General features: G+C 37.6%; 1 protein-coding gene across 2 annotated transcripts in view; it reads right to left on the bottom strand.

The window, feature by feature from the left end:
* Window positions 1–15,806, bottom strand: part of MBD5 (methyl-CpG binding domain protein 5) — a 246,047-nt gene that overhangs the window by 79,521 nt on the left and 150,720 nt on the right. For both annotated transcript variants that reach the window (XM_049772981.1, XM_049772982.1), the window contains exons 3-4: window positions 14,009–14,177; window positions 3,478–4,150 (exon numbers count right to left, since the gene is read on the bottom strand). In XM_049772981.1, the coding sequence (XP_049628938.1) occupies window positions 3,478–3,590 (113 nt within the window). In that variant the 5' untranslated portion in view covers window positions 3,591–4,150; window positions 14,009–14,177. The remainder of the gene's footprint in view (window positions 1–3,477; window positions 4,151–14,008; window positions 14,178–15,806) is intronic.

Raw genomic sequence — 15,806 nt, 5'->3', positions numbered from 1 at the left:
CACAATGCAATATTATGCAGCTGTCAGGAGAGATGAAGTCATGAAATTTTCCTATACATGGATGTACATGGAATCTATTATGCTGAGTGAAATAACTCAGAGGGAGTGAGATACACAGAATAGTTTCACTCATCTATGGGCTTTTAAGAAAAATTAAAGACATTATTCTAATAATGCCCAGAGAAAATAGAGATGAGGGCTGAAGGACCAGCTCACTATATGAAGCTCACCACAAAGAGTGGTCAGTGCAGTTAGAGAAATAACTACACTGACGACTAACATAACAATGTCAATGAATGTGGGAAGTAGAAAACCTGTCTCAAATATAGGCGGGGGTGGGGGGGGAGAAGAGAGGCAGGGGCTGGAGGTCATTGGTGATAGGAATGTTGCACTGGTGAAGAGAGGGTGTTCTTTATATGACTTAAATCCAAGTACAATCATGCCATAAAGATATTAAAATAAAATAAAAAAAGAAAAAATATATTTATATATGTGCATCTTTTCAAAAACAATAAAAAGGCTAGAAACAGCCTATATTAACAAAGATGTGGGGTAAAAGTAGTTTTTAAATGTTGCTTGCACTTGGACCCTGTGGAAAATAATTAGGAAATTTACCAAAAATTTAAAAACCGATCTTTAGGGGCCGGGCGGTGGCGCTGGAGGTAAGGTGCCTGCCTTGCCTGTGCTAGCCTAGGACGGACCGCGGTTCGATCCCCCGGCGTCCCATATGGTCCCCCAAGCCAGGAGCGACTTCTGAGCGCATAGCCAGGAGTAACCCTTGAGCATCACCGGGTGTGGCCCAAAAACCAAAAAAAAAAAAAAAAACAACAAAAACCGATCTTTAATATTATTCAATATTTCTACTTTTTGATATCTATTCCCAGGACACAATACCTTACATTAGAAAAGACATATGTACATCTAAATTCACCAAGGTACTTAGTACAAGAGTCAGAATATGGAAACAACCAGGTGTTCAATGGCAGGGTAGTGGATAGTGAAGTTGTGGTACATTTATTTTCACAACGGAATACTATGTAGCTATAAGGGATGATGAAATCATACCATCCTCTGCAACTTGGATGGAAGTAGAGGACTTCACATTAAATGAAGTAACCAAGAAAGACAAGTACAAATCTGGATGTTTCCATTAATATATGGTGTATGGAACAAATTATCTAGGGTATCAAGGTGGGCAAACAATTGGCTTTAGATTACAGAAACAGAAACACCAAGCAAAGGGGAGAAATGAAGGGGAGGGAGGGAGAAGAACGTGTCTGGAAGTAATATAGGAATAGAGCTCAGAGGTTTTGAACTTATCTGTGGCAAGGTATCTGTATGTATTAAACCATTAGACCTAACAGTACTACCAGAGTGAACTCAAACTATATTAATTACAGAGTCTATCAGAGAGATAGGTTGAGGGGTGGAAGGAAACTTAAGAGTCACTGGAGTGGGGGATGAGGTCACTGTTGGTGGGGTTGAAGTTGGAAACACTGTATGTTTAAAACACTTGTCAACAACTCTGTAAATCACAGTGTCTAAATAAAAAAAATAATATAGTACTTTAGTTTAAAAAAAGAAACAACATTTTTATTTATTTATTTGAATTTTTTGTCACACTCAGGGGTGCTCAAGGCTGACTTCCAGTCCTTTGTGTGCGGGGATCATCCTGATAGTATTCAGGTGAACCATATATTGTGCTGGGGATTAAACTAGGGCTGACCACATGCAAGACAAGTCCCATCATATCTAGACTACCACTCTGAAGTAAAAATTTTAATATCAAATCTAATTTATTTAATTTTAAAAAGCCTAATATTTGAATTTTACAAAGTAAACTACAAATGTGGACGCTAATATTGACAGTTTGTTATATTGTTTTTGTAACAAGGCATTTATGGCAATATACTAATAGCAACGTTGATACAGAAAATTATCTTCTGTGTCCTCATTCATCTTATTTTACAAGGGGTAAGTGTCATATTCTGTTTTCTGATTCATTAATTACAATTAACATAGAATACAACTTCAATATTACAGAAACAAAGAAAATCTGTTTCAAATTTAATTGGAATTTCAGCTCACAATTAAATTTATGTAAACAAACACTGATATCAAACAGATAATATAGGACAATCAAAACTGACTTTCTGAATTATTGTGATATGAAATTTCTGTTTATATAATACAAAACACCTCAAGAAAATCCTTTTTTAATTTTTATTTTGTTTTGTTTAAGGTCACACTCAGCTGTGCTCAGGACTTACTTCTGGCTCTGAACTCAGGGTTTACTCCTGGTACAGACTGGAAAGCATATGAGAAACTGGGATAAAAATTAATTTGGCCATGTGCAAGGCAAGTGCCCTACCTGCTGTATTACTGCTCTAGACCTGGAAAAATCCTTTTTTTTGCATAATAATTACAAATAATTACATAAAAATATAGGCATTAATATAATGATGTAATGTGGTATCTTAAAAAAATCCAAGTCTATTTCTAATAATTTAGATCAGACCACAACGATTTCATGCACTTACTGAAAAACTACAAAGTAAGGAAAGTACATTGAAATTATTATTTTTTTTTGTTTTGTTTTTTGGTCACACCCGGCGGTGCTCAGGGGTTACTCCTGGCTGTCTGCTCAGAAATAGCCTCTGGCAGGCACAGGGGACCATATGGGACACCAGGATTCGAACCAACCACCTTTGGTCCTGGATCGGCTGCTTGCAAGGCAAACACCGCTGTGCTATCTCTCCGGCCCCCCCCCCTTTTTTTGAAAATTATTTAATAAGACTAAAACATCTTTTTAACACTTCAGTTACTATTTCATCCAACTTGTTCTATAAAAGATACATGCTATTAAATTATAGCTGAGAAGGCTTCTGTATAAATTTTAGAGAGGTCAAGAGCTATCTCCACCATAAATTTTCTTCCTTCTTTGTTTTTTTAAACTTACATCCAAGGCAACAGATTAAAACTATACAGGATAAATGAAGAAATTATTTTTATATTTAGTCTCAGGCATTAAGAAGTGTAATAACTGAAAATGTTTATAGAGAAAAACATTTAGTCTTACATCAGGAAAGCTAGCTGAGGTACAATGAAGAACAGAGTAATTCTGTCACAATACATGGGGTGTTTCACTTTCTCCTATGAATTCAGTAATGGTACTTCTATATTTCCTTTTAGCAATCTCTGTACTTTTCTTTATTCTTTTTTACAGAGCTAAGAGAATGAACCCCTTATAAATACAAGTTATACATAAAAATTCTCTCTGGTAACCTAAAGGCAAGTTATATTGCAAAGTAGTACAGATTAAAAACACTGAAATATTTCTAGCACTTGGGTCATTTATTCAAAAATTTTGAACTGCTATCAGTTGGGATATTTCATCTGTTCAAAGAGGAATAAAAGTTTACCTCTTTAACAGCAGGCCTGTAACCTCAGAAGAGGTAATACTAAATAAGGGCTTACCTGACATAAAGCACTCCATTTTGATCCACACGACGCTGCCAACCCACAGGAACTTGTATAGCTGGAAGACCTCCATCTTTGTCCCCTCCATCACACTCCTTGCCACCATTCATTTTCTGTGTCTGCTTGGAACTCTCCAAAGATATCAGCAATAAGATGATATCCTTATATTACAGGGCATGATGGCCTTCAATAAAATGGCCAATGCAGCACAGTTTTACTCAGACTGTACAAAATGCATTGGGAAGCTTCGCCTCAGTTTGAAACTGAGTCCTTGAAATAAGCCATTGTGGTTAGAAGTCAGTTTCCCATTATACTCTACATTAAACATCCAATATTAAATTCCTAAAGATGGTCACATGGATGAAAATGAATGTTTCTGAATAAGTAAAATCATATTCTCCAATGCTGGCACCTGTCTGATGTGGGGATGGAGGAGTGTAAAGATTTTAGTTCAACATTTTGTTTTAAACTTTGATATTGGACTAAAGCAACCTCTATTCTTTAGAAGCTGATCTCATTTTTTACAGTGAGTCGGTTAATATTTCCAGGTACTACCCTCCTTTAAAGGCCACATTCTTTAGACTTTTTCATTTTCTTCCAAACTGAATCCAAGAAGTTGCAGGTTAACTCTTCGGGTGTTTTCATGTCTTCAAAATTTCAATAATATAGTCTGAAACATATATAACATATAAACTGTAGTTAATTTTTAGAAACCCAAAAGTTGTTTGATTTTATGAAAGAATAAATCACTAAGTACACAAATCACTTTAATGTGCTCTGCATGAAAATCTTTTGTCAAATTCATCTTTGTTCTTTCTTCCAACTTGATCCATTAATTCCAGTTAAACAAATACCTCTTCTCCTAGCTCACAACAAAAAAATATGATGCTCATTATGACCTGACAACTGAAATTTGTATTAATCCAATTACAGTTTGATTACTCCTTGATTTTACATAGCCCTGTGGTTTTCCCTCCCTCCCTCCCTCCCTCCCTCCTTCCCTCCCTCCCTCCCTCCCTCCCTCCCTCCCTTCCTTCCTCCCTCCCTCCCTTCCTTCCTTCCTTCCTTCCTTCCTTCCTTCCTTCCTTCCTTCCTTCCTTCCTTCCTTCCTTCCTTCCTTCGTTCCTTCCTTCCTTCGTTCCTTCCTTCCTTCCTTCCTTCCTTCGTTCCTTCCTTCCTTCGTTCCTTCCTTCCTTCCTTCTTCCTTCTCTTCCTCCTTCCTTCCTTCCTTCCTCCTTCCCTCCCTCTGTCCCTCTCTCCCACTCTTCCCTTCCTCCCTCCTCTTCATCTCTCATTTTCTCCCTCCCTCCCTTTCTCCTTTTTCTTTTGGTGGGGCACACTTAACAATGTACATGGGTTACTCCTGGCAGTGCTCAGGAGACATATGGTTTGCCCACATTGGCTGCATACAAGGCAAGTGCCCTACTTGCCATACTATCTTTCTAGCACTAATATGTGTGTGTGTGTGTGTGTGTGTGTGTGTGTTTTGGGGCTGAACCTAGGGTACTCAGGCTTATTCTTGGTATTTTTCCTTTCTAGTTATCCTATTGGTCTAAAGAACAAAAAAAAAATTTTTTTTTTTTTTTTGGTTTTTGGGTTATACCCGGCAGGGCTCGGGTTACTCCTGGCTCTACGCTCAGAAATCACTTCTGACAGGCTTGGGGAACCATATGGGATGCCGTAATTCAAACCACCGTTCTTTTGCATGCAAGGCAAATGCCTTACCTCCATACTATCTTTCTGGCCCCAAGATTTCTTTTTTAAAAGAAAAAACAAACAAACAAACTTTGAGTACATTTCACAATATATGAGATTTCCACCACTATTCCCTACTCATATTTACTTTTCATTATTGAATATGAGTAAAAGTTGCTGTATAGTCAAGATTTACAAAATCCTTTTTATTATGGGATATGTTCTATATTCCTTTATTGAGTTACAAGGTGCTGTTTGCAAAAGGTTCACTGGATTGAGGGATGGGGACACTGGAACAATGTTGACTATGTTGAGTGGAGGCAAGTGAATACTTTGGAATAGGGTGTAATTCCTAAATATTGTACATGGTCTTGTCATTAACAGTACTGTAAACATAAAAAATTGCCTAAAACATTTTTCATACATTGTCATCACTGCATCAAGGTTGATTTCTTGTATGGCAGACAAAAGATTCTAAGAATCGAAGAAGAAAAAAATACTGGCTTGAAAATTAGTCACTAGGGGCCGGGTAGGTGGCGCTGGAGGTAAGGTGTCTGCCTTGCAAGCGCTAGCCAAGGAAGGACCGCGGTTCGATCCCCAGGCGTCCCATATGGTCCCCCCAAGCCAGGGGTGATTTCTGAGCACATAGCCAGGAGTAACCCCTGAGCGTGAAACGGGTGTGGCCCAAAAACCAAAAAAAAAAAAAAAAAGAAAATTAGTCACTAAAGCTGGGTACAATGCTTATATGAAGTTATTTAATGAAACTTTCAAACTTCAAAAAAAAGAGGATAGTAAATAATTAAAATAATTAAGTCTTTAATTCTCAAGAAGAATGTGGTATCCCAGTTGATACATCATTTGTAAACAAATTTTTTTGCTTTGTTTTGGTTTTGGGTCACACCCAGCAACGCTCAGGGGTTACTCCTGGCTTTAACCCACAGAAATCGCTCCAGGCAGGCTTGGGGGACCATATGGGATTCCAGGATTTGAACCACCGACCTTCTGCATGCAAGGCAAACGCTCTACCTCCCTGCTATCTCTCTGCCCCCTGTAAACAATATTTTAATAATCAATTAAAATATGATATGTAAATTACATTGTGAGACTCAAAATAAGTAAAAGCACAAGTGAAAAAAAAATGTATTCAGGGGCCAGAGTAGCACAGCAGATAGGGCATTTACCTTGTATGTGGTTGATCCTTAGCATCCTATATGGTCTCCTGAGCCTGCCAGGCAGGATTCCTGACTGTGGAGCCAGGAATAATCCCTGAGACCTGCCAGGTGTGGCCCCAAAACAAAAATAAAGCAACAACAACAACATGGGGCCGGAGAGATAGCATGGCAGTAGGACATTTGCCTTAGAAGCAATTTCTGAGCATAGAGCCAGGAGTAACCCCTGAGCGCTGCCAGGTGTGACCCAAAAACCAAACAACAACAACAACAACAACAACAACAACAAAGTGTGGTTAAATGAATAGGACGTTCAGTCTGTGATAAAAATTTCTAGTAACAGCATCATCCACAGATTCCAAATATGCTATATCTCAAAAAACTTAAGTGGCACTGAGATAATATATTTTGGAAATCTATGTTAAATGACATGATTCATGTGACATTATTAATCTTAGAAATTTTAACTAAACAGTATAATGCAGAATATATAATTTATTTAAACAATTAACTATAGACATAATTATTTAATCCACAAGATCTATGTATTAGGTCCAAACTTGTTCCTGAAATCTTCACTGGACAAACTGGGAGCTCTTATAGTAAAGAAAATTTTTCTTTTTGAGTGATGTCTATGGTATTTGAAGGATACTCCTGACTTTGTGCTTGAGGTGGGGGATTTGCTGCTAGTGGTACTAGGGTGGAAATATGATGAAGAGGAACTGGACCTAGAAAATCTTGCATAGAAAGCTTGTTCGTATTGCTCACCTTCTCTGAAGGAAATCGTACTAAAGTCCTCAGACTTAAGCATTATTTACACTCTCAATTCCAAGACAAATTAAGGCTGTTATAATGCAGCACAGTCTCTAGGGGGACTATTTGTTTATTAGTAAGCCCTCTTGGCCAAAGGCTTCTTACTTTCCTCTTGCAACCCTGTTTCATGGAAGAAATTTTTATAAGTCCCCAGGAAGAATAAACAAATCAAGCATTCACACAAATATTATTTTAAAACAATTTTTGTGATCTCACACTCAGTTATGTAACCCCATATAGGTTTGCCAGTCACAATGAAAGAAGCTATGCTCTAGGAGAGGCCTCCAGGCTGAATGCTCTGCCTCACTTCCTTGGATATGGCCAGTTTATAATTCTACACTGTGAGAACAGCCAACCTTTTATTTCTTTTTTGTCAAGGAGGGTCATCCAAATTTTTCTGTTTGTTTTATTCTTTCTGAAATTTCAATTTTCTGGAAGCAGCACAATAATAGGGCTTAAGAATCCCTCCCAGAGCAGAGATCCAGTATCAGATATGAGTATCATCCATTTATCTGTAAGCAGTATTGCTGTTTCTTAACATTAATTTTGTGAGTTTGTTTTTGGGCCACATCCATCAGTGATCAGGGACTACACTTGGCTTGGTTTCTGGTTCACTCTTGGAATGGGCTTGGTAGATTATGTGATGCTGGGTATTGAACCTGGTGCTCCCTTATGCAAAGCTTGTGCTTTAGCCTTGGAACTCTCTCCCTGATTCATTGTTATTTTTTTGATGGGTCTGTTTGTATTTTTGTTGTTGGAGTTTATGAATGTTTTATTATTTTATTATTTATCATATAAATAGCATTATATTTATTATTTTATCTATTATTATTAATAATAAAATTATTTATATTATTTAATATTAAATATTTTATTATTTATATTTTAATATATTTTGGGTATTAGCCATCTATAGTATGAGAATTTCTCCCATTTCACATGATGTGTTTTTATTGATAAAAATTAAAATCTTCACATATTTTTTTCAGTAGATGTCTTCATATAGCAAGAGTTTATTTTGCACTACAGAAACTTTTAGTCCAATATAGATTCTGGAGTATTTATATTTGCTAATACCCACAAACAATTTCAGTGCCAGGGTCAAACAAACGTAGGAAGAGACCTGCAGTGTATAGTGCTCTTATTCACAAGACCTGGCAGGCTTATTCTACAACCTAGTTCCAAATTATGGGCATACCTGGTATCCAGTGTCTGGAAGTCCCCCAAGATTCCGGTTGTGCTTATACTGGCCTGCAGATACCTAGGTGATCTGGGAGTTTGAGAAGAAATGGGGAGCCATGTTTAAGAAGAGGCTATAGTTTTGGGCATTGAGCATGTCCTCAGGGGCTCATAGAGTAAAACGTACAATGGACTACTTGGCTATGCTTTTAAAGGTATCTATTTAATTATTTGAGGTGTTTATTCAGGCTCTTGATAACAGTCTAAACTGTAAATGGGCCTGTTATACTGGCAGGCTGGGGGACATCTAAATTGTGCTTAGGGGAATATATTCAATGTTCAGTGATCAAAAAGGGACTGTCCACCTGCAAGGCAAGCATCTTAATCTCTGTACTCTCTCTCTTGCCCAGACTTTTTTTTTTTTTTTTTTTTCTGTGCTATACCAGGTGGTGCTAAGAATTTACTCCTTGCTCTGTACTCAAAAGAGTACTCCTGGGGCCGGAGAGATAGCATGGAGGGTAAGGCGTTTGCCTTTCATGCAGAAGGTCATCGGTTTGAACCACGGCGTCCCATATAGTCCCCGAGCCTGTCAGGAGCAATTTCTGAGCCTGGAGCCAGGAATAACCCCTGAGCACTGCCGGGTGTGACCCAAAACCACCAAAAAAAAAGAAAAAAAAAAAAGAGTACTCCTGGCAAGGCTAAGAGATCACTTCTAATCAGGGGACCAAATAAGATGCTGAGGATCAAACCTGGGTCAGCTGCATGCAGGGCAAATGTTGTGCCAACTGTACTATCTCTCCAGCCCTGGCCCTGATATTTTTGATAACTGAAGAATAAATTCATACTTTATACGATGTTAATTATATTGTAGAAGCAACACCACAAATATCATAAGACTAAATATCAGAGAATATGACATTAAAATATTTTTCATAAAAATTGTAAAATAAAATTGACTGTCATAGATCATTTTGAATGCCACAGAGCTTCATTAACAGTAAAAATAATAATAAATTGATTTGAGTATTATAACATTATGAGTAAATTCTATTAAATTTTTATAAAATAATATCCTATATTGATCTTATGCTCAGTGGTATTATTTGATACTCAGTACGACAGAATCAATATGCAGTGAACTCTTGGTAAAGAGAAATTTAATTAATGGCAGGGGACATAGCTCAATGGCACAACACATACTTCAGAAGTATGAGTGTAGGGGCTGGAGAGATATATACAGATGTTAAGCTTTTGCCTTGCAGTTCCTTGATGTCAATTTGATCCCTGACTCTATATGGGGTATGTCAAACATCACCAGGAAAGATCCCTGAAAAAAGAACAAAGAATTAGCTCTGAGTAACTCTCTTGTATGGCCCAAAGCAGCCCATCCCTAACAGGTATGCACGGACTGGCTCAATTCCTGACTGATCCATCTCCCAAGGGACAGAGTATGTAAACTGAGTAAAACAGCAGTATTTAGTATAGTGGTGCCAACAAAATAAAACTCATCATTTTAGCTTTATTTTTCTATGATAATAAATTTTGTGGAAACATTTAAAATTAAATAAGTACACTCCAACTTATATGTTGCTATGTTTTATTATTATATGCTGTTTATGTTTTATCATTCTCAATGTTTCATGTTCCCCAATGAGCTTCATGCTCATAAAACCCACTTCTACACTTAAATTCCAATTCTTTATTCCAATACATAAAGTTATACATTAAAGTCACACAGAAGTCTTTTATTTTTTTTGGGGGGGGAGGCACACTTAGGGATTACTCCTGGCCTATGCACTCAGAAATTGCTCCTTGCTTGGGGTACCATATGGGACACCAGGGATTGAACCAAGGTCCATCCTGGGTCAGCCTTGTGCAAGGCAAATGCCCTACTGCTGCGCTATCGCTCCAGCCCCATAAAGTCATCTTAATTAAATGCTAAATGTAGAGTGCAAGTGGCAAATATTTCAATGCTCCTTACACCAGGAAGTGGGATTAGTCTAACTTGGAGTTTGGTCTGACCTTGTGATTGTCTTTGACCAGCAGAATGTGATGGATTTGCTATAACTCAAGTTCTGAGACTAATCCACAGGACACCTTACCTCTTACAATTACAATGCCATGGTCACATGAACAATCTGATCTAGTGCCCTTGAGAAAGAAAAATGAGAGCAAGAAGAGAGAGAGAGAGAGAGAGAGAGAGAGAGAGAGAGAGAGAGAGAGAGAGAGAGAGAGAGAGAGAGAGAGAGAGCCAGAGAGAGAGAAAGAGATATGTCTACCTGGTTCAGTCAGTCCAGAGAAGACTCCAGATGTCAGTCCAGTTGGTATTAACAGTGTTATTTTAAGATGATATCAAAGTAGAACAAGGATAAGCTGCCCCAATACAGTTCAGTCTAGGTGGCCAACCCAGAGAACCAGGAGTATTTTTTCCAATAACTAAAAACTACAGAAACAACATAATAATCTAAAATAGGGTTTTATTTAAATTAATTACAGTGTTTAGAAGTAATATAGCTCTACTCTTGGATAAGCATTTCCTTATAAAACAATGAAAGCCTTATAGGATAATTCTGGAGATACATTTAAGTTAAAGGTCTTAAATCAGGACCTAGCACATAATAAATATCTAAGCTGTTATTTATATAGTTATTAAAGTAATATTAAATACAATTTAAAACCAATGGGAAAATCCTGCAATATTTTTAGGTAAAAATACTAAAAAATGCATGTGTAACTATAAATCTTCAGTTATAAAGCTGCTCTTCTATATGCAGTACAGTAGCAATATCTCAGCGATTGTCCTGGGTAGTTGGAAACCATGAGTTAAATTTGGGGGGGGGTTGGGCCACACCTGGTGGCACTCAGAGGTTACTCCTGACTCTGCACTCAGAAATCACTCCTAGTAGGCTTGGGGGAATATATGGGATGTCGGGTATCAATATATAGGATGCCAGATCTGTCCCAGGTCATCTGCATGCAAGGCAAACACTCTACCACTGTGCTATCTCAATGGGCCCCATGAGTTTAATTTTCTTCATTGTCGCCTGTACATTCAATTTCACATTTTTTGTTTCCTTTTCGATTTCAGTCCAGTGCTCAAGGTTTACTCCTGGCTCTGTTCTCAAGGCTCACCCCTGGTGGTACTCAGGGGACCATATGCAAGGCTGGGATCAAATAGCAGATAGCTGAGTGCAAGGTAGCATCTTAGCTCCTGCCTAGCTCTGCCTTCTTAGAATTTTAAATAAAAAGAATTTATTGGTTCTCTAATCATAAAAAAGTTATTAAAATTAAATATTACATAGAAAGAGCAGTTAATTGTTTCCACGGTCTTCAAAAGCTTTAGGAAAAATTTTTTTATTAGAAATAATCATAAATTTTATAACTACTAATATACTAATATTTTTCTGTTTCTGTCAAATAGAGAAAGACATAGAGTAGAAAGAATATAACATTAAGTTGGGTGATCTAAATTAAGTGCTAGAAAGAAAAGTTCAATAAGCCTCCAGTGACTGGTTTTAAAATACCTCGGGTTATCAGTCTTATATTTTATTTGGAATGTCGCCCATCCTCACCCTCTTGTTTTCCAGTAAATTAACTACAATTATCTTAGTTGAAAGATCTCCTTAGAGGTCTTCCCTGGTTTCTGCAATTGTTATTTCACTTTCCACATATGCATAGTGTTCAACTTACAATTTCCCCTTTATAATACACAATAATTCACATGTATTACTATATATATTTAATTTTTTATAATATATTTATTTAAGCACCATGATTACAAATACATTAGTAGTTGGGTTTTAGTTATAAAAAAGAACACCTCCTTCATCGTGCAGCCTTCCTATAACCAATGTCCCCCATTTCCCTCCGTCCCCAACCCCTGCCTGTATTCAAGACAGGTATTCTATTTCTCTCACTACCAATGTCATTATAGTTGGTGGTGTAGTTACTTCTCTAACTGCACTCACCACTCTTTTTGATAAGCTTCATATCATGGACCAGTCCTTACAGCACATCTCTATTATCTCTGGGTATTATTAACATACTGTCTTTTATTTTTCTTAAATTCCACAGATGAGACTATTTTGTGCCTGTCTCTTTCCCTCTGAATTATTTCACTCAGCATAATAGTTTCCATGCACATCCATGTATAGGAAAATTTCTTAACTTCATTTTTCCTGACGGCTGCATACTATTCCATTGTTTATTACTAGATATAAATGAGTTTCTGCCCCCCTTTCTTGCTACAACTACTAAGAACACAATAGAGACAGTTAAGCTAAAGTAGAAAATCACCAGCTCCCAAATACATAATTTTTTACATATTATTTTAGTATAGAAATGTTTTATATTCTTCAATTTCCAGGTTATAACTGTCAAGTCTCTACTTGGAATAATCAGTTCTGCCTAGAGGAAATGGTGACTCAGTAATATTGAAAATTAAGTTACTCAAAATAAGGAAGATTCTTTAGCCACTAAAGAAACTCACTGCAAGACATGTTTTTAAATATATAAATATCGAAGCAACCAAGTTTGGACAACATCGTTGGCAAACACACTTAAATGAAAATGGTAGGTACGATTTATTTATTTTGGTTTGGGGACCACATCCTGTGATGTTGGCAAAGGGACTAGTCTTAGTTCTAAACATTTGGGGTGGGATCGCTCCCAGTGATACTTGGGGGAATCAATTGAGGCCAGAGATTGAACTTCTGACTCACAAGATGTATAGTATGCACTCAGTTCATTGAGTTACCTCTCTTGCCCCCCAAAATATAAATAGTTTAATAGATTTTATGATAAGATATCTCAAGATGAGGAGAGGCTTTGCATATTCTAGGAAGGGGAGGGCAAAGAATGTAGTCTCAAAATTAATGAAATAAATTATCTTTTACTGTTTATGTAGTTTGCCACATTAGGGGCACATTAAATAAGTAACAATTCTTATAGATGTCATATGAAAAGTGTCTCAGAGACTCCATCTAACATTTAAGAACTCACTGTAATGCTGAGAATGGAAGAGAAATATAACTATCCAAAGCTGGAGAGATAGCTAAAAAGGCTGGAGTGTAGGACAGAGTTTGAATTCTAATAGTACCTCAAGGTCCTCTAAGACTTCTGGGAGCCCTCTGAGCTCATGTGGCCCTCCGACAACCCCATGTGGCCCCTCCCCCAAAAAAACAAAAAAACAAAAAGTGAGGGCAGGGATAGTACAGTGGGTAGTGTAATTGTCTTGTATCTAGTCTACCTGGGTTCTATCCCTATTCCAACAGATGACCTGAGCACTACCAGAAGTGAATCCTACTGAAAGTTTTAAAAACTTTCAGATATGGTCACACCTCGAAAGCAAATAAAAGAAAAAAGAAAACCCACAGACACTCATGCACAAAGTACTTAGGCTGGAGAGAAAGGGAGCACAGTGTCACAAAACCATGCATCTATTATTTTAGAGAACATTCTTGAGCAAAGCAAAACCTGTAGAAAACAAAGTCTTGAATTTAACAAATAGGAGCACAATATCAGACAAAGTTAGAAACAGGATGACTGAATAAAATCCTACCTGCAAGAGTGTCTGGCTTGTGTACAGTTTGCAAATTGTAATAAAAAAGAATTAGTTGACAATGTGTGAATGAAAAGGTTTCACATTAAAAAATTTGCATTTCCTGCATTACCTGAGAAAGTGGAGAATGTAGTAACATTAGGTCAACATTCCTGCCTTGCAAGAGTGATCTGGAAGATGTGGTTGCTACTTCACAAAAGGCTTGGCTCTCCAGCTTACTGCAGTGGCTTTCTGCTGCATTCCCAACAGCACAGATGCTATAGGTATCTGAGTTTCCATCTCTGAAATAAAAAGGACATATGGTTGTGAGATGTTTTTTTAGAAGGGGCGGGAGATTGTTTGGGTAACATCCAGTGGTGGTTGGTGTTCAGGGAATAGAATCAAGGTTGGATGTATGCAAAGCAAGCGCTTTAACCCCTGTAACTATCTCTCTAGTTCCAACTTACTTTTTTAACCTACACATCATAATTTAACCTACACATCAAAATTTCTTCACATCTTTCTTCAGATCATCATGCATTAGTAGTATGTACTGGAGCATTAATAAGTCAGATAAAACCAGAGCAGGTGTTTTATTCTTGTTTGGGGGGAACCCAGCAGTGCTCTGGGTTAGGTGGGGTAGGCTGTTTTACTACTCTGGTCCTACAGTTAATTTTCTTAAAGTAATGTGGCTTGCCCCCAGACTAGTGAGTCTTGAGTTTGAAGAGATAGAATGTACATAGAATTCTCATCCAACTTCAATCTTTTGCTCCCTCCCACCCCTTCCCTTTCTCCTTCCTTCCTTCCTTCCTTCCTTCCTTCCTTCCTTCCTTCCTTCCTTCCTTCCTTCCTTCCTTCCTTCCTCCCTCCCTCCCTCCCTCCCTCCCTCCCTCCCTCCCTCCCTCCCTCCCTTCCTTCCTTCCTTCCTTCCTTCCTTCCTTCCTTCCTTCCTTCCTTCCTTCCTTCCTTCCTTCCTTCCTTCCCTCCTTCCCTCCCTCCCTCCCTCCCTCCCTCCCTCCCTCCCTCCCTCCCTTCCTTCCTTCCTTCCTTCCTTCCTTCCTTCCTTCCTTCCTTCCTTCCTTCCTTCTTCCTGATTGGTTTTGGGGCCATACCCAACAATGTATGTACTTAAGTACTTACTCCTGGCTCAATACCCAAGGGCCACTCCTGGTTGGGCTCAAGGGACCAACCATATGTGATATTGAGGATCTAATCTGGTATGAATTATTTTTTTCACTATAACCAATACTATTATATTCTTCTTCTTGAATTCATCTTGGAATGAAAAAATTATGGAACCAAATTATATACTATCAGATTATAAAATGTTTTTGTCTTTTCCCCTTGACTTTCAAAACTGCTTTATTTTAGCAAATAATAAACAAGAATTCATAATAACTTCAAAAATATACCTGAGACCTTCTTTCCCCTCAATCTTTTTTCTCCTAGTCACAAGGTTCTTATTTGGCTTGGATAAAATAGTCCTTGGAACAGTCAATTCTTTCTGTTGTATTTCCATAACTGTGTGACAACCATCTGATTACTTAGTGGATTTTGTAAGTGCTTTGAAAACACTGATATTAATGACCAATATACTAACATGTCAATTAATAAAAACAACAAATAAGTTGTAATAAAAATCATGAATGAAATCAACAAACCTTTTTGACTTGGGGCAAACTGGTAAGGGAATGTATAGAGTGGAGTGCAGTAACATGTTAGCACACTGCTATACTAATATTCTTCAGAAAGTAACCAAAGGAGACAAAGAATCAACTAAATCACATGGAACTAAATAAAAAAAACACTCAAAATATTATGTGCGATATTTTAATTATTTGTAAGATAGCAGATACATGAGAGGCACTGTGATACTGGGGGATCAAGCAAAACATTGCCAGCAACTCAAGAAGCTTGCTTGGGCAGTGGAG

The sequence above is a fragment of the Suncus etruscus genome, chromosome 5, assembly GCF_024139225.1.
Source record: "Suncus etruscus isolate mSunEtr1 chromosome 5, mSunEtr1.pri.cur, whole genome shotgun sequence".
NCBI classification, from domain to species: domain Eukaryota; kingdom Metazoa; phylum Chordata; class Mammalia; order Eulipotyphla; family Soricidae; genus Suncus; species Suncus etruscus.
The sequence above is the reverse complement of the archived record's forward strand: the minus strand, read 5'-3'. Positions and strand labels throughout refer to the sequence as shown.